This window comes from Caenorhabditis briggsae, assembly GCF_000004555.2.
Source record: "Caenorhabditis briggsae complete genome, chrV, whole genome shotgun sequence".
NCBI classification, from domain to species: domain Eukaryota; kingdom Metazoa; phylum Nematoda; class Chromadorea; order Rhabditida; family Rhabditidae; genus Caenorhabditis; species Caenorhabditis briggsae.
Window position 1 is genome coordinate 9,386,783 of NC_013488.2, and position 15,348 is coordinate 9,402,130.

The window sequence follows — 15,348 nt, forward strand, 5'->3', positions numbered from 1 at the left end:
GCACGCAACTCCAAAAAAAGCCATAAAATCTGAGGGGAAAAAGAAACTCAACCCACCAATTACCAGTGGTGGGCCAAGAAGTAAAAGTCAGTGTGTGATGAGAATTGGATGTGAGATGGAAAAGAGAAAGAAAGGGGAGAGAAGTGAATGAGTTTATATTCTACACAGAGACAATGAGCACCCGATGCAATAAATACATTTTCTTAGAAAATTATTTAAATGCAGAAGTGGAGAAAAAGGCAAAAATGAGCAAACGAAAAGACACGCAGAGACAAATCGAAAAAAAATGCAATACACAGAATATACACATTAAGTAGGTCGACAAGATTAGAAAGGGTCATTCTATAGAACAGACGGCAAATATAGTGATGGAATTGTGGATAAGAAAAAAGTGGGTGGGAGAAGAATTCGAGAGCAGCAGCACGATGGAAGAAGAGGAAGAAGGCAAGGAACAAGAAAAGACATTACTCTAGAGAACTAATTAAAGATGGAAACGAATTTATTGATGATGTCAAATTCATGGTTCAATTTCGATGACCAAGTCTCCAGCAGTGCACTTCGTTCCCTGCGCAGCATGGATAGCCTTGACTGTTCCAGCAATTGGCGAGTCGATTACCATCTCCATTTTCATGGCGGAGAGCACAAATAGCGGTTGCTTCTTGGTAACCTAGAAAGAAATACAAATTACTTGTTCCCGTTCTTTTCTCTTTCAATGCACATATCGTCATATGTTTTCGTGAACAGCCGACCACAAAAGGAATATATGTGGGAGGCATAGACGAAGGCTAGGCTATAAATTCATCTCCCGTTCCATATAATTTCGTTGTGGTGTGCCTACGTTTTGAATTCAGCTCATATGTCATTTTCTTTTTTTTCAATCCGGATGTGTGATTGATTTATGATTGCTTCAGATGCATCGTCTTACCTTGTCACCCTCCTTGATTTTCAGCTCAAGAACGTCTCCGGGCATTGGGGCTCCAATGTGGCCACGAACTCCTGGAAGAGCTCTTGGACGTGTCACAATCTCTTTGGAAGCTTCTTTGTCAACGACAAAGATGCTTCTCATTTGTCCGTTCAAATCAAAGAACACTTCGCGTTCTCCTCTCTTATTGAGCTTTCCTTCTGCGAGAAGTTGGATAGCCAGGGTCTTTCCGCTTTCGATTTCAACCTGAAAACCAAATCTGTTTTATCATAAACACATGTCATTCAACCGACGTCAACTTCCTCGGCAATCTCAAGCCCAGTCAGGAATAATCGTGTTGGTAACTTGTCAACTGGTCCGTATTGTTGTCGGAAAGTCTCGAATTCATCGAACACTGATGGGAACATCGAATACGACATCACATCTTCCTCGGTCAATTTACGGCCATGTTTCTCCTCGAGCTCAGTTTTTAGTGCATCCAAGTCGACTGGCTTGGCATTCTCCCCTGGTCTTCCATCAACCTTTGGCTTTCCACGAAGAACTTTGGTTCTGAGAGGTTCGGGGAATCCGTATGGTGGTTGCCCAACGTTTCCTTGCATGAAATCAACAACACTTTTTGGGAATGAGAGATCATCTGCACGATCCACAAGTGTTTCCCGAGTCAAATTGTTTTGAACCATGAATTGAGCCAAATCTCCAACAATTTTCGAGGATGGTGTCACCTTGATAATATCACCAAGAGCTAGGTTTGCTTCGCGATACATACGCTTGACCTCATCGAACTTTGGTCCCAATCCAAGGGAGAAGGCTTGGAATTGGAGATTCGTGTATTGACCTCCTGGAATCTCGTGCTTGTAGACGTCCGCGTTTCCACTCTTCATTGTTGTGGCACATTCGAATGGAGCGTACAATTGACGAGTCGACTCCCAGTAGGCAGAATATTTGGAAATGTCATCAAGAGATAGACCTGTATCATGTTTGGTTCCTTGAAGACTGGCGACAATAGCTCCCATAGATGGTTGCGATGTCATTCCACTCATGCTGTCGACAGCAGCGTCCACAACGTCGGCTCCAGCCTTCGCACATTCGAGCATGGCGGCTACTCCAGCTCCAGAGGTGTCGTGAGTGTGAACATGGATTGGAACATCTGGGAACTTGTCACGGAGAGCTCCGATCAAAAGTTTGGCAGCTTCTGGTTTCAAAACTCCGGCCATGTCCTTGATCGACAGAATATGAGCTTGCGCCTTGACCAGTTGGTCAGCCAGGTTGAGGTAGTATTTGAGGTCGTACTTATCCCGAGATTTATCAGTGACATCGCCAGTGTAAGCAATGGCTGCTTCAACGACTCCTCCAGCTTTTCCAACAGCTTCCATTCCGACAAGAAGATTTGGCAAATAATTGAGCGAATCGAACACACGGAACACATCCATACCATTCTTCACAGCCAGGTCACAGAATTTGTAGATAACATTGTCTGGATAGTTAGAATAACCCATAGCATTGGCTCCACGCAATAAGCATTGGAATGGAATGTTTGGAATCAATCTGCGAAGAGTTTGAAGGCGTTCCCATGGGCATTCGTGAAGGAATCTCATTGAGACGTCAAAAGTGGCTCCACCCCAGTTTTCAAGAGAGAAAAGACCGTTGAAGGATTGAGCAACGAATGGCGAGATGGCTGCCATATCGTAGGTACGAACGCGGGTGGCCAAAAGGGATTGGTGTGCATCTCTGAAAGTCGAAATTTGAGTTCATCCAAGCTTCAAAAACCAAACCTGAAGGTTGTATCAGTAATCATGCATCCTGGAGTTTTGCGAACTTCCTTGGCAAATTCAGCAGGTCCCTTCTGAACAAGAACATCACGAAGACCAGCTGGTGGTTTGGCACCTGCTGGAATGTATGGGATTGGAGGAGAGACAGCAGCTGGCTTCAGATCTGTGGCAAGTGGTGTTGTTGGTCCGTTGACTTTGACCTCTCCCAAATAACTCAAAAGTTTTTGGGCACGATTTTGACTTGGTTTGAATTGGAACAACTCTGGGTGCTCGTCAATGAAATAGGTGTCTACAGATGCATCAAGGAAACTTGGTTGACGGAGAACGTTGAGCAGGAACGGAATATTGGTCTAAAAAATAGTTCACTCAATTGATCACAGTTTGCGTTGAGCATCATAGCATTTCTTATCAGAAGAAAATGATGATAGTCAATTTAAACAAGTACTTTGATATTTTCAAACATTTACCTTGACTCCTCTGATACGGAACTCTTTCAAAGCACGAATCATTTTAGCAGCGGCGTTCGGATGATTTCTGGCTGATGCGATCACTTTCACCATCAACGAATCGTAGTGTGGTGAGATGACGGATCCAGCGAAGGCTGATGCAGAATCAAGACGGATTCCCATTCCTTCTCCAGATCTGAACACTTCGATTCTTCCAGAATCTGGTTGGAATCCTTTAGCTGGGTCCTCAGTAGTTACTCTGCACTGAATAGCAGAGCCAGTTGTGTGAATCGTATCTTGAGACAACTTGAGATCTTCCAACGATTTTCCTCAGCAATACGAATTTGAGCTTGAACCAGGTCAACACCAGTGATCTCCTCAGTGACAGTATGCTCGACTTGAAGACGAGCGTTGACTTCGATGAAATAGTAGTTGCCTTTTTGATCGACAAGGAACTCAACAGTTCCAGCATTTTGATATCCAACATGTTTGGCAAGACGGAGAGCATCAGCAAGAATCTTCTCACGAACACCTTCTGGAAGGGCTGGAGCTGGAGCAATTTCGACGACTTTCTGATGACGACGTTGAACGGAGCAGTCACGCTCATAGAGATGGACAATGTTACCGTGGTGATCTCCTGAAATTATGACATTGATGGTTTTTATAGGTCATGCACTAACCAAGCAATTGGACTTCAATGTGTCTTGGTCTCTCAACGAACTTCTCCACGAACAAACTTCCGTCACCGAAAGCAGCTTGAGCTTCCGAGAAGGATCTACGGAACGCTTCTTCGACTTCTTCCAATTTATCGACACGACGAATTCCACGTCCTCCTCCTCCGTATGCGGCTTTCAGAATGATTGGTGTACCGTATTGCTTGGCAAACTCAACAGCTTCATCTGCTGTTGTGATTGGTCCTGGAGTTCCTGGAACTACTTGTACGCCGGCCTCGATAGCAGCTTGACGAGCAGCGACTTTATCTCCCATTCTAGCCATCACGTCGGGACTAGGTCCAATGAAAACGATACCCGCATTTTGGCACGCAGCAGCAAAATCAGAGCGCTCTGACAGGAATCCATATCCGGGGTGAATGGCATCGATGTCGTGCTGAAAAGAAAAAGTTACACACGCTTTTTTATTTAAAAAAAACCTTGAGAGCTGTCTCTATGATCTGATCAATCGTCAGATAGGCAGCAACCGGTGGGAGTCCCTTTCCAACGAGGTACGATTCATCAGCTTTGAGACGGTGAATCGAATTTTTATCCTGTTCCGCATAGATAGCCACAGATGTTTTGTTCAACTCGGTGAGCGCACGGAACACACGAATCGCGATTTCTCCACGATTGGCAACCATGACCTGAAAAATTATTTTCAGAACTTTATTCAAGATCTCCGATAGACCTTGTTAAACTCTCGTGGCTTGATAACTCCATTCGCATAATTCCGGTGTTGTGTCTGCCGAACGACATTGGCGAAAATCGGTGGAATGCGGGCGAACCGCATTGTTGTCGTTTCTCTGAAACATAGTTAGTTTTGAGACGGTGAACCGATTCGGTGAATACAACCAATGCGTTCGTTCAATAGAGTGGGTGAAACTTCGACAGAGAAACATTACTTTAAGGGTAACTTCCTACTGTGGGAGAGCAAAAGAGATTCAGAGCTGGCTTCGGTTTTGACTGAAGACTTAACTATGGGTATAACTGGATCTGGATCTGCTGGCACCACTACAGCGCCACGTGGAGAGAAGGGCGGAGTGAAAACTAGGTGACAAGGCAAGGTAGAGGTCACGTACTCAGAGAGCAAAGAGGCGATTTTCACAGAGACCAAGAGGTCACGCCACATGTGAAAATGGGAGAGATAAACTGACTTTAGGCCATTGACCAGTGGCCACAGAACCGCCTCTAGGAAAGAAAGATAATAAGAAAAAAATCTGATAACACAAATGAAGTGATAAGAATAGAATAAGATTCCCCGAAAAATTGTTTTTGATAGGACTTTCCAAAAACAGTATTAGGTTGTACGAAAATACCACATGGCATCCACGAGATCACAGTAAGGAGAGGAAAGAGGAAGGAACGAAAAACAAACAAACAGTTAGAAGAAATACTTGAGAGCACAGACGTTTATCACAGAACGCACATTGCTCTACGAGCAGGTATCAGACGAAAATTATGATTCTAGTACATACAGACTTCCTCTCCGGATCCCCAACTAAATAGAGAATTCTAAAATTAAGTGTGAATCTTTTAACAGCAACAAACTCTTTACTTGTCCTATTTCAAAACACAGTCACTCTTGACTTTGAAATGGCCGCAACAACAAAAACTGATAGCCAAGACGGTGTTTATGTCAAGTCGTTTTTATCATTCGACTCTTCGAGTGGACGTTACAAAAAGCGAGAGAAGCAAGACGCAGAAAAGAGAAGGATGTGCGATTTTGAATTCAGACATCTAAACACAAATGTTTTGTTTAGAATTTAATACTTATTGGGAGTGAGATAGATGATCGTATTTACACACTAAATTTGAAGGTCGAACGTATTGGAGAAAAAAAAAATATAAAGTGGCGATATAAAGAGGATGGTTCAGAAAAAGTAGTTCGTTTTTCCTTTTCAATTTTAAATTGCGGATCAACGAAACAAGTGTAATTATTATGCTAGCAGGTGAATCTTTTCATGTGTAGCCATCTTTTCTTTTCGAAGAATCTTGAAAAATATGAATACTAGGAGAAAACTTAGATGAAATATTAGAATACCGTGGTATTTAGAAATCATGCATATTAAGTTTAAAATTAAAACTATACATCTACTTGCTCCAGTGTTTCACATCTTTTTCGAAATGGTTCAGAATGAAATCGTAATTCAAACTAGAAAAATTCACAAGGAAGACAAAAATTTGTAAAAATATCACAGACTGCTGAACATCACAGAACCAGACGCCGATTGTATGTTACAATTGTGATCGTTCTTTGCACTTTCGGCAATCAGTGGCGATCACGAGGTTAGATGGAGACACTCGTAAAATAAGAGGAAGAGAGAAGGAAATAGAAAAAACAAAAGCGAGGGGGTAGATGCACCTTGATCGAACTATAATTTCATGGTTTGGAGTTCAGGATCCTCCATTCATAATCTTTTAGGTCAAAGGGTGAAGATCAGTAGATCAAGGGGAACAAAGAAGAAATGTTCAATAGTCGTGGACCTGTGAACAATCTGATAACGATATGGAGTAAACAAGGACAACGAAGGAATCACTAGATTAACGACTTATTTTGCAGTATTATTGTCTTGCCATTTGATTTTTCTATACTACAAACCCTTACTTTTAACATTGAGCCATGTTATCTCGGTTTCTGTGAAATATATCAAAAAGTAGCTGACTGACAAAATATTTTTGCTATTAAAAGTAACAATTTGTCAGTGGACCACTTTGTGATATCCTTCACAGGAACCGAGATAAATTGGCTCAAGTTTGACCGTTAGTGGTTACGGTAATCGTATCTGTCAATTTACAGAATCAGATTAAAATTTCCCATTATGAAGTGCATCTATAAGGAATTTATGAGGAAGAAGGAGGATTTGAAAGTGGAATATACACAAGATATGAGAATTCGATTCATTGAATCTGGAATGATGATTTTGGCTGAAGAAAACCAACAACTCAGAGAACTCATATCAACCAATTCTGATCGGAAACGGCGGAAGAAAAAAATAGGAAAAAGAGTAATGAAAGTTCGAAAGTCGGAAGAAAGCTCAGACTACAGTTCCTCGAAGAAGTTTAAAAGTTTACTGAAAAATCTGGATAGTTCCGAAACTTCTGAAGATGACCAACGGGTGGTTTTTCAGTACGCCCATCATCCATACAAAACTCTCCCGGATGTTTTACAAAACCTAAACAAATCCGATTGCTTGAAATATTGCAGTTCTTCTGAAGATGAAGACAAGAATGCTTCTACCAGGATTTCTTATTCAACTATCCAACTAGAACGATATCCAAAATTTAGAAATACGAAATCAACAGATGTGACATTTAACGACTTGCAAGGGATATGCAACTCCTACAAGTCAGTTGGGTCTGCAACGAAAGGCGGAAAATCTCGAGAAAAGAGAAGTCGTTCGTATGGAATCGAATCTCGGAAGGAGGAACAATGTATGATCGATACTCTAACATTAGGAGAATGCTTGCTACAGGTAATGATTCTATGGATATTCCAACTTAAGAACTTTTCCAGAGCGGACTGCCGGCTGATGACGTCATATGCTGTACATTATGCCGACTTTTGATACCTACCACATCACGAGAAGAATTTTTTATGAGACCGTGTAGCTGTAGGGACGTTTTTGTTCACTCTAAATGTTCCCATCTGTACCGATACCAGATGGTTCGACAGAAGTGCTCTAGTTGTGAAGAATTGTTTACTGCCCGGGTTCCAGCGAGCACCAATCTACCGAAATCGAATGCAGGTACTTCTAGAATACCTGTTGAATACGAAAGCGAATGCTATTTATGCTTCGGAACGAGAACAGTTCGTGATGGTCGAAACGAAGAACTAGACTCCAAGATCGTCAAAGCATGCCGTTGTCCAGTAACTGCCCATAACGAGTGTTTGGTGCAATTTGCATTGTCTACCCGAAAATGTGACTATTGTCACTACAGATTCCAAATAGCCACTGTAGGACCTCAGATAGGATACTTTAACAGAAAAACAGCCCCGATTTACGGTCTCCAGGTTGCATCGATTGTTTTCCTGGGAATAACTTTGATATTATGGAGCTCCAATTGGGTGGTGATCCCAAATCATACTCTTAATGTGACAGGTGAGCCTATGATCAAATATCTAATAATTTGAGCTTTTTTTGCAGTGAAAAACGTTTTTGTTGCTCTGATCCTAATTACGACCACTTATCTTTTGATATCAGTTATACGTACTTGGACAAGAAAAAGCTACGAAATAGATAAGGACACTTCTGCTCTCGTCAGGCCCTATAAAACTGTTAATCGTATTGGAGACGGTAGTAACAGTGGAGCAAGCAAGATGATTGAAAAATACGAGGAACTTCCTCTAGAAGAAATGATGGCGAGCTATGCGAGATCTAATGTGTGATATCAAGAAATTAATGAAAATGAATAAATTCTATTATAAAATATGTTTCAGTATGTTTTACATCAGCAGTTAAAATCCAGAAATTAAGACAGACAGACAAGGTGCATTTATTTTCAGAAGTAAACTTGGGAGCAAGTTATATAGCAAAATCATTCATCAGCAAACTTTTGGATTGCAGCTCCGTCCATGCGGAATGTAAGCCATCCTTCTTTCTCCGTCATATTAGCATAGTCGACAGTATCGTACAGTGCAATGGCATCCTTGTTCCAGTCGAGAACGGCCCATTCGAGTCTCCCGATTTCCTTGTCCTTTGCGACTTGGGCGAGTTTCTTCCAGAGAGTGCGAGCAAGTCCCTTACGACGGAACTGTGGACGGATGTAGAGATCTTCCATGTGGATGTACTAAAATAGAAAATTTGATATATACGATGGAATTGTTAACGAATGCTTTGGAAGCGACTGACGTACCTGACCAACCCAAGTAGAATACGCGTAGTAGTAGAGATTCATTCCAGCTGGTTCTTCTCCATCGAATGCGATGAAACCTGTAATTTCAGAAGTTTAAAATCAACAATTTAAAACCGAGAGAATATTTTCCTACCATGGACAGATTTGTTCGTAATATCCTTACGAAGCTTCTCAGCGGTGTTCACAACACTGGTCTTCATTTTTTCGAACTCCGCAAGTTCCTGTAATTTTTAATTAATTGAAATTAAGTTGATACAATATGGATCGCTTACATGGATCATTCCAATAAGATGATCAGCATGAGCTGGGGTGACTGCCACGATCGTGAAGTTCGTCATGTTGTCGCTATAACAAAGTTGAGGTTGTGTTGGCATTTTGTTTCTTATCGGAAACTGGCTGACCACAAACTAATGGCCGTTTGCCTGTCTGAGACTCCTAATCACTAGGTTTTATAGGGTCAGCGAATAAAGTGATATAGTAAGTCAAATCCAATGATCTACAGTCTAGCAAAACTTATAATTGTCGGTTTCACGAAACAACTTACATTGGATCGACCTGTTGTTGCGGAGCTGGAGTTGTCTTTGGTGCTGAAGCCTTCTTTGGTGTCTTCTTTTTGGGAGCAGGCTCAGAAGGTCCTTCTCCATGGAGATCTCCGTATTTTTTCTTGTATTCTTCGAGAGTTTCTTTGAACATTTTTCCAGACTCCTCTCCGACAGAAATCTTTTGGTCGTAACGATTATTCCATCCCTTGAAATGGACAATATACTTTTTCGTTCCTTGAAGTTCTTTGATGTCAAGCACTTTTGCCTCATAAGCCTCGTTATCATGGATACAGACACAATCTTCACCGATCTCGAACAGATCCTTCAAAAATAATTCATCGTAAAAGAAAATGAATGAACACTACTTACTTTGGAATCAGGCTTGGATTTAGTCTCTACCGCTGGTTTTCTTTTGGAAGATCTTGAAACTGAGGAAGCACCTTCGTTGACTTGCTCTGCTGCGGCTTCGGGTGCCATAGTTTTTGCCGCTTTCTTTGTTGGTTTCGAGCTGTTCTCTGGTTGAGCATCTTTTGCTGCAGCTGTGGTAGCTGTATCGGGTGCCACGATTTTCGCCACTTTCTTTGCTCGTTTCGAACCAGTCTCTGGTTGAGCATCTTCTGCTACCGCTCTGACACCTCTTTTCTTGGCTTTTGGCTCCGATGGCTCTCCTTGATGGTCATTATGATGCTGTTCACCATTGACTGGCTCTGTTGCGATCTCGAGCGCCACAATTTTTACCGTCTTTTTCGCTGGTTTCGAACTGCTCTCTGGTTGAGCATCTTCTGCTGCAGCTCTGGTAGCTGTCTCGGGTGCCACGATTTTCGCCGCTTTCTTTGCTGGTTTCGAACTGCTCTCTGGTTGAGCATCTTCTGCTACCGCTCTGGCACCTCTTTTCTTGGCTTTTGGCTCCGATGGCTCTCCTTGATGATCATTCTGATATTCTTCGAGGGTGCATTTGAACATTTTGGTGGAATGTTCTCCGATTGGAATTTTCTGGTCGTATCGAGAATTCCAGCCTTTGAAGTGAACAATATAGCATTGTTTTCCTTGAAAATCCTTCTTATCGATTACTTTCGCCTCATATGGATTATTGCCTGTGTGCAGACAGACGCACGAGTCTCCGATGTCAAACTGAACGTCTGCCATCTGAAAATTACAGAACATAATTGGAAAAGGGGGAAACTGAAGAAAGCATTGAGAAAGAACAGTTTCGCACCAATCGCAGTACGCTTTGTGAAAACATTTTGATTCAAACAGCTCTACTGCCAAAAAAGTACCTGGCTATTCTAGCTCTGAACTTGTCAGTAAATTTAGAAAAAAACGGTCAAAACTTTTAGCTCGGTGTTTTCGATTTATTAAATAAAAGCTGTCGAGAAAAACCACCGATGAGATATTTCACTTCAAAGAGAAGAAACCAATTGATTAGTAATTTCAGAAGCAACCTCATTAAAGACTGAAAACTTTAGATGAATTAATATGACCGTTTTTTGGGAAAAAAAAGAGAACGCGTGTTCAAATGATGGGAGCGATGGCGCCAAACAGAAAAGCGCCGCACGGTTTTCTCGGATTTCCGTGCCGCAGTTTTCAGCTCGCCCCGCCTATTTCCATACACTCCGGAATTTTTTGTTGTTTTTTGTTTTTCTAGAGATATCTCTCATGAGATAAAAAAGACGAGCGTTATAAAGACGAGCGTTATAAAAAATAAAGACGAGCGTTATAAATAATAATAATAATATTTATTTGCAATGCATGGGGGGAAATCGATAGATAATTTGGCAAGAAATGGGACCTGTACAAATAAAAAAGTAAAATGACCAGACGGACCGACTAGAGTCCTGTAGGTCAAGTGGGAGGGATCAGAATATCATAAGGAATCGCTCCTACTCGCTTAGCAAACGCCACCGGACTGAGCTTAGAATTTATCACCTTACATACACGGTTCCACATAGACAAGCTTCTGTGAAGGAAGCAGTCAAAGTATTGACCGTTGATTTTGAACAAATACGGGGCTCTGTTAGAATGGCTGGGAAGAATGTAGGACGATATAGAGGGAAAATGGTATGAGTTTATAACAATTTTGTGATAGGTACGAAGAACTAGAAGGGTGCGGCGATGAAGGGTGGTTAGCATAGAGAACTGGGATAGGCGATCGGTGTATGAATTGAAGGGCATATTACATCTCTGAAAGACTTTTCTGGTGAAATAACGAAGAGGAGATTCTAGTTTATTGGCAAGTGTGGAATTGGATGGATCGAAAAGTTCACAACCGTATTCGAGGACCGGTCTAATGTAGGTGTCGAAGAGACGGAAATATAGACAAGGGTTTTTCGATTGGAACGTTTTCAGTATTTGGCGGGACTTGAGTTTAGCAGAGTAGGCAATAAGATTGATGTGTTTGTCGAATTGAAGTTGATCATCAACTAGTATACCTAGGCCCTTGAATGAGCGATGCGGAGTAATGGGGGATCCCTTAATAAAATAAACTGTCTTAGGATTGCGTTTACCATAATGCATAACGGCCGTCTTATTTTCGGCTAGTTTGAGTCTCCAGATGTCACACCAGTGCTCGACGATTTCGATACTTCTCTGCATAGTAAGTCGTTAATGTAGATCAGAAACAAAAAGGGGCCAGTGACACTTCCTTGGGGGACTCCGGATTTGACAACAATCTCGCTGGTTGAGATTAGGCCATTAACCTTGACGTTGGATGAGCGGTTGCTGAGAAAGGACTCGAACCAATCGCAGCATCGTTCATCAATACCTATTCGCCTCATTTTCAGCAGCAAGAGATTGTGTGGGACAGTGTCGAATGCCTTGCGAAAGTCAAAGAAAAAAACATCTACGAATTGTTGCTTATTTGCTAAGGTTTTCTGTATTCTGGAAGTGGACTCAAGGACGGCTAGTACACAGGATCGCTTACTGACGAATCCGTACTGATTCGGAGAAATACTCGGGCCGATAACACGTTTTAGCTCTTCAAGGACTAATCTTTCGAAGAGTCTGGAAAGTGCATGAGTGAGCGTTATGGGTCTGTAGTTATTAGCGTCATATTTGGATCCCTTCTTGAATATTGGACTAACAACAGAGTGCCTCCAGATCTCAGGAAATTTGGCGGAGGAGAAGGATTCTTGGAAGATGAGCGAAAGAGGGATGGTTATCGCATCACTGCACTTTTTGATTACAAGGAAGTTGATAAAATCCGGGGAGAAGCCGACTTTTGAGGGTAGAGAACCGATGTGCTTTGCAATATTTAGAGGAGAGAAATCAGGACGGACGGCAAAGGGAGCGATAGCAAAAATTTGAAAATCCCGAAGAAGGAATAAGGAAAACAGAATATTAAAAATGAATATTTAAATAATCAACTTTGAATGTTTATAGATGAAAACGATCAAGAATATTTGTGGTACTGAAACTGAAATTTAACAAAAAAAGGAAACAATGAAATATATATTGGGGTTATTCACTGAAATGTAGAAAAATTCAGAGAAATGGAGAAAATTCCGCGACACCGCGGAGAATGAACCAATCTGGCTGAAACTTCGGAGAAAATCGGAGAAAATTCTTAGGAACATATTCACAAAATTTGGGCTCGAAATATCCACTTTGAAAATTTGGCTGGAATTTCAGACAAAATGGTCAAAGTGGATATTTTGACCCCAAATTTTGTGAATATGCTCTCTATAATTTTCTCCGATTTTCTCCGAAATTTCAGCGAGGTTAGTTCATTCTCCGCGGTTTTGAGAAATTTTCTCCATTTCTCCGAATTTTTCTACATTTTGGTGAATAACCCCAATATTGAACACTAAAACTATAACTAAATAACGAAATGGATTATGTTTCAATGTAGATGCTGGGGTCCTTCGGAAATTTTCTTCGGCGCTCTGAGCTCCATTTCTTTTAGAGATCCATTATAAACACGTGGTGGAGTAGATGATGGTTTCACTGTATCAATTACGTAAGCGAGAAGAGCAGCTTGAATCCCGGCGTTGCATGAGGTGACAACAGGTTGATTTTCGACGTAGCCGTTTTTAGTGAGCCCTGAAAATGACCACTGAGAAGGCTTAAACAAATTCTACCAGTAACGTACATGATTTAATTTCCTCTTCACTTTTCAGGGTTCCTTCTTTTGTCAGCAGTTCGGAACTTGGCAAATTTTTAAAGCCAGCGATCCGACAGCCGTTCACCATATAAGGATCAAGTCCAGTGTCCTGTGTTCCTTCAAACTGGGCTCGTATTCTGCTATCAAGGAAATTGATTTCAGACGTTTTTTCAATATACTGCTTCTCTTCTCCTTCTTTTTTAGCATCCAATTCTTGGAAAGTGATTACAAATTTCTTGAATTCATCCTCAGCTTTCCAGTTTCCAACTGGTAGTTTCACATCTTCAGTCGATACATCAAATCCATGCCTCTTCCATGAGTCGAATCCACCATCTACGAGCGAGATGTTCTCATGGCCATAGGATTTGAAAATCCAAGCAACCTTGGATGCAAAAAGCATTCCTCCGAAAGCCCCTTTTCCATAAAAAACAAAGTGTTCCTTGTTGTTGAGACCAACCATTTGCGCATATTTTTCAAAGAGATCTGCACGATACTGTTGGAATCTCTGATATCTTGATGGATATGTTGCGATATCTAGATCAATGTGTACTGCTTCAGGAATATGGCCAGCATGATACAACCTGCGACTTCTGAAACATCTTCAGTTGTAAAGATTTTTTCATTAGAAAATAGAAAACTGAATAAATTCCTGCAGAGTTCCAAACATGAAGCACTCACGGACTTGATTCTGCCATCAGTGTCTTAAATTCTCCATATCCTTCTTGTTCGAATTCTTTCCAATCAGATCTTGCAGACACAGCGTAAGAACAGTCGATGAGCCGAACCCCTTCCTTGTTGATGATTCCTTTTTTGAGAAGATTGTTAACAGATCCAACATCAATGATCTTCTTCAGACTCATTCTGCAATGTTTTAATTTTATTTTAATAAACTGATGTTTTCGCATTATTTGAGGTATGAGAAGATTAGCCATAAGAATAAAAAAAACAGTTCCAAACTCGAAACATCTCTCGAAACTGCTGAAATTGATACCGAAATGTCATGAATCAAAATGTTCGCAAAAGTTCTCTGCAAAATTGTCTGCTCTCTCTGCGTTCCGCACACTCTTTTCTCACACAACGGGGCGCGGTTACAAAATTGCAATTTTGATGATTTTTCGTCATTTTCAGTTAATTTCAGCCCGGTGTTATGATTTTCAAAAAATTACAAGCTTTAAAGCCGTTCACAAAAGTAAGTATTTTCTCGAGAATAAAATTAATTACTGAACTTCCATTTTTTGTAGGTTCTACTAGTAGGGACTGGTACAGGAGCTGGATACACTGCACACACTGTAGATTCCCCTGAAGATCTGAGGCAACTGGGAATATTTCGATTTGGAAGAGCTGCAAAGACAGTGAGTAGTCAGAAGTTCTGACTTCTAGTATTAGCCTTCATCTAATTTCAGGTGGGAAAAATTGTTGTAGACTACAAAACCTCTTTGAGAGGACTTCCTGCACCATCAGAAGGATACGATGATGCAATACAAAAGTGTCACCAGAGAAGCGCTGAACGTCTTCTGGAACTAGCATGTGCAAATGGTGGAGTATTCATTAAGGTGAGTCTATTCATGATTTTATTCTTATTTGGAGACCTTTTTCAGGTTGGACAGCATATTTCTGGAATGGAATATCTGATACCACCCGAGTACACACAAACACTGAGTGTTCTGACTTCTCAAGCTCCACAAGCGTCTAAGGAAGATGTCGTTTATGTGGTAGAAACCGAATTGAACGCCAAAGTAGACGACATCTTCTCGGAATTCTCGGATAAACCAGTTGGTGCTGCCAGTCTGGCCCAAGTTCACATAGCCAAGCTGAAAACAACAGGAGAAACAGTCGCAGTAAAAGTTCAACACAAACGAGTTTACAAAAACAGTAGGACGGATGTCAATACGATGGAACTACTTGTCAGTGTTGCCGATGCAGTGTTTCCCGAATTTCGACTTATGTGGCTTGTAGATGAAATAAAAAAGAATCTTCCGAATGAATTGGATTTTCTACATGAA

At 41.2% G+C, this 15,348-nt stretch overlaps 6 protein-coding genes across 6 annotated transcripts in view; 2 read left to right on the forward strand and 4 right to left on the reverse strand.

Annotated features, from left to right (window-relative positions):
* Window positions 1-517: 517 nt before the first annotated feature.
* Cbr-pyc-1 lies at window positions 518-4,640 on the reverse strand (the record flags this gene model as incomplete). The annotated part of the gene is made up of 9 exons (XM_045237501.1): window positions 518-667; window positions 926-1,168; window positions 1,216-2,650; window positions 2,695-3,041; window positions 3,159-3,433; window positions 3,460-3,774; window positions 3,818-4,244; window positions 4,288-4,494; window positions 4,539-4,640. The coding sequence occupies 9 exons, from the start codon at window positions 4,638-4,640 to the stop codon at window positions 518-520; spliced, it is 3,501 nt and encodes a 1,166-aa protein (XP_045097802.1).
* A 2,029-nt stretch (window positions 4,641-6,669) lies between these two features.
* CBG23261 lies at window positions 6,670-8,237 on the forward strand (the record flags this gene model as incomplete). The annotated part of the gene is made up of 3 exons (XM_002636523.2): window positions 6,670-7,323; window positions 7,365-7,950; window positions 7,996-8,237. The coding sequence occupies 3 exons, from the start codon at window positions 6,670-6,672 to the stop codon at window positions 8,235-8,237; spliced, it is 1,482 nt and encodes a 493-aa protein (XP_002636569.2).
* A 149-nt stretch (window positions 8,238-8,386) lies between these two features.
* On the reverse strand, window positions 8,387-10,392 carry CBG23260 (the record flags this gene model as incomplete). The annotated part of the gene is made up of 6 exons (XM_002636522.1): window positions 8,387-8,638; window positions 8,705-8,781; window positions 8,838-8,925; window positions 8,977-9,049; window positions 9,249-9,568; window positions 9,616-10,392. The coding sequence occupies 6 exons, from the start codon at window positions 10,390-10,392 to the stop codon at window positions 8,387-8,389; spliced, it is 1,587 nt and encodes a 528-aa protein (XP_002636568.1).
* Window positions 10,393-13,084: 2,692 nt separating this feature from the next.
* CBG23259 lies at window positions 13,085-13,745 on the reverse strand (the record flags this gene model as incomplete). Its single annotated transcript, XM_002636521.2, has 2 exons — window positions 13,085-13,284; window positions 13,334-13,745. 2 exons carry the CDS (start codon window positions 13,743-13,745, stop codon window positions 13,085-13,087), a joined length of 612 nt encoding a protein of 203 aa, XP_002636567.2.
* A 162-nt stretch (window positions 13,746-13,907) lies between these two features.
* CBG27053 lies at window positions 13,908-14,051 on the forward strand (the record flags this gene model as incomplete). Its single annotated transcript, XM_045237502.1, has 1 exon — window positions 13,908-14,051. The coding sequence occupies one exon, from the start codon at window positions 13,908-13,910 to the stop codon at window positions 14,049-14,051; it is 144 nt and encodes a 47-aa protein (XP_045100604.1).
* An 871-nt stretch (window positions 14,052-14,922) lies between these two features.
* The window catches only part of CBG23258, a gene marked incomplete at both ends in the record, with an annotated part of 1,273 nt that continues 847 nt past the window's right edge, over window positions 14,923-15,348 (reverse strand). The window contains one exon of the mRNA XM_045237503.1: window positions 14,923-15,156. Within this exon, the coding sequence (XP_045097803.1) occupies window positions 14,923-15,156 (234 nt within the window). The remainder of the gene's footprint in view (window positions 15,157-15,348) is intronic.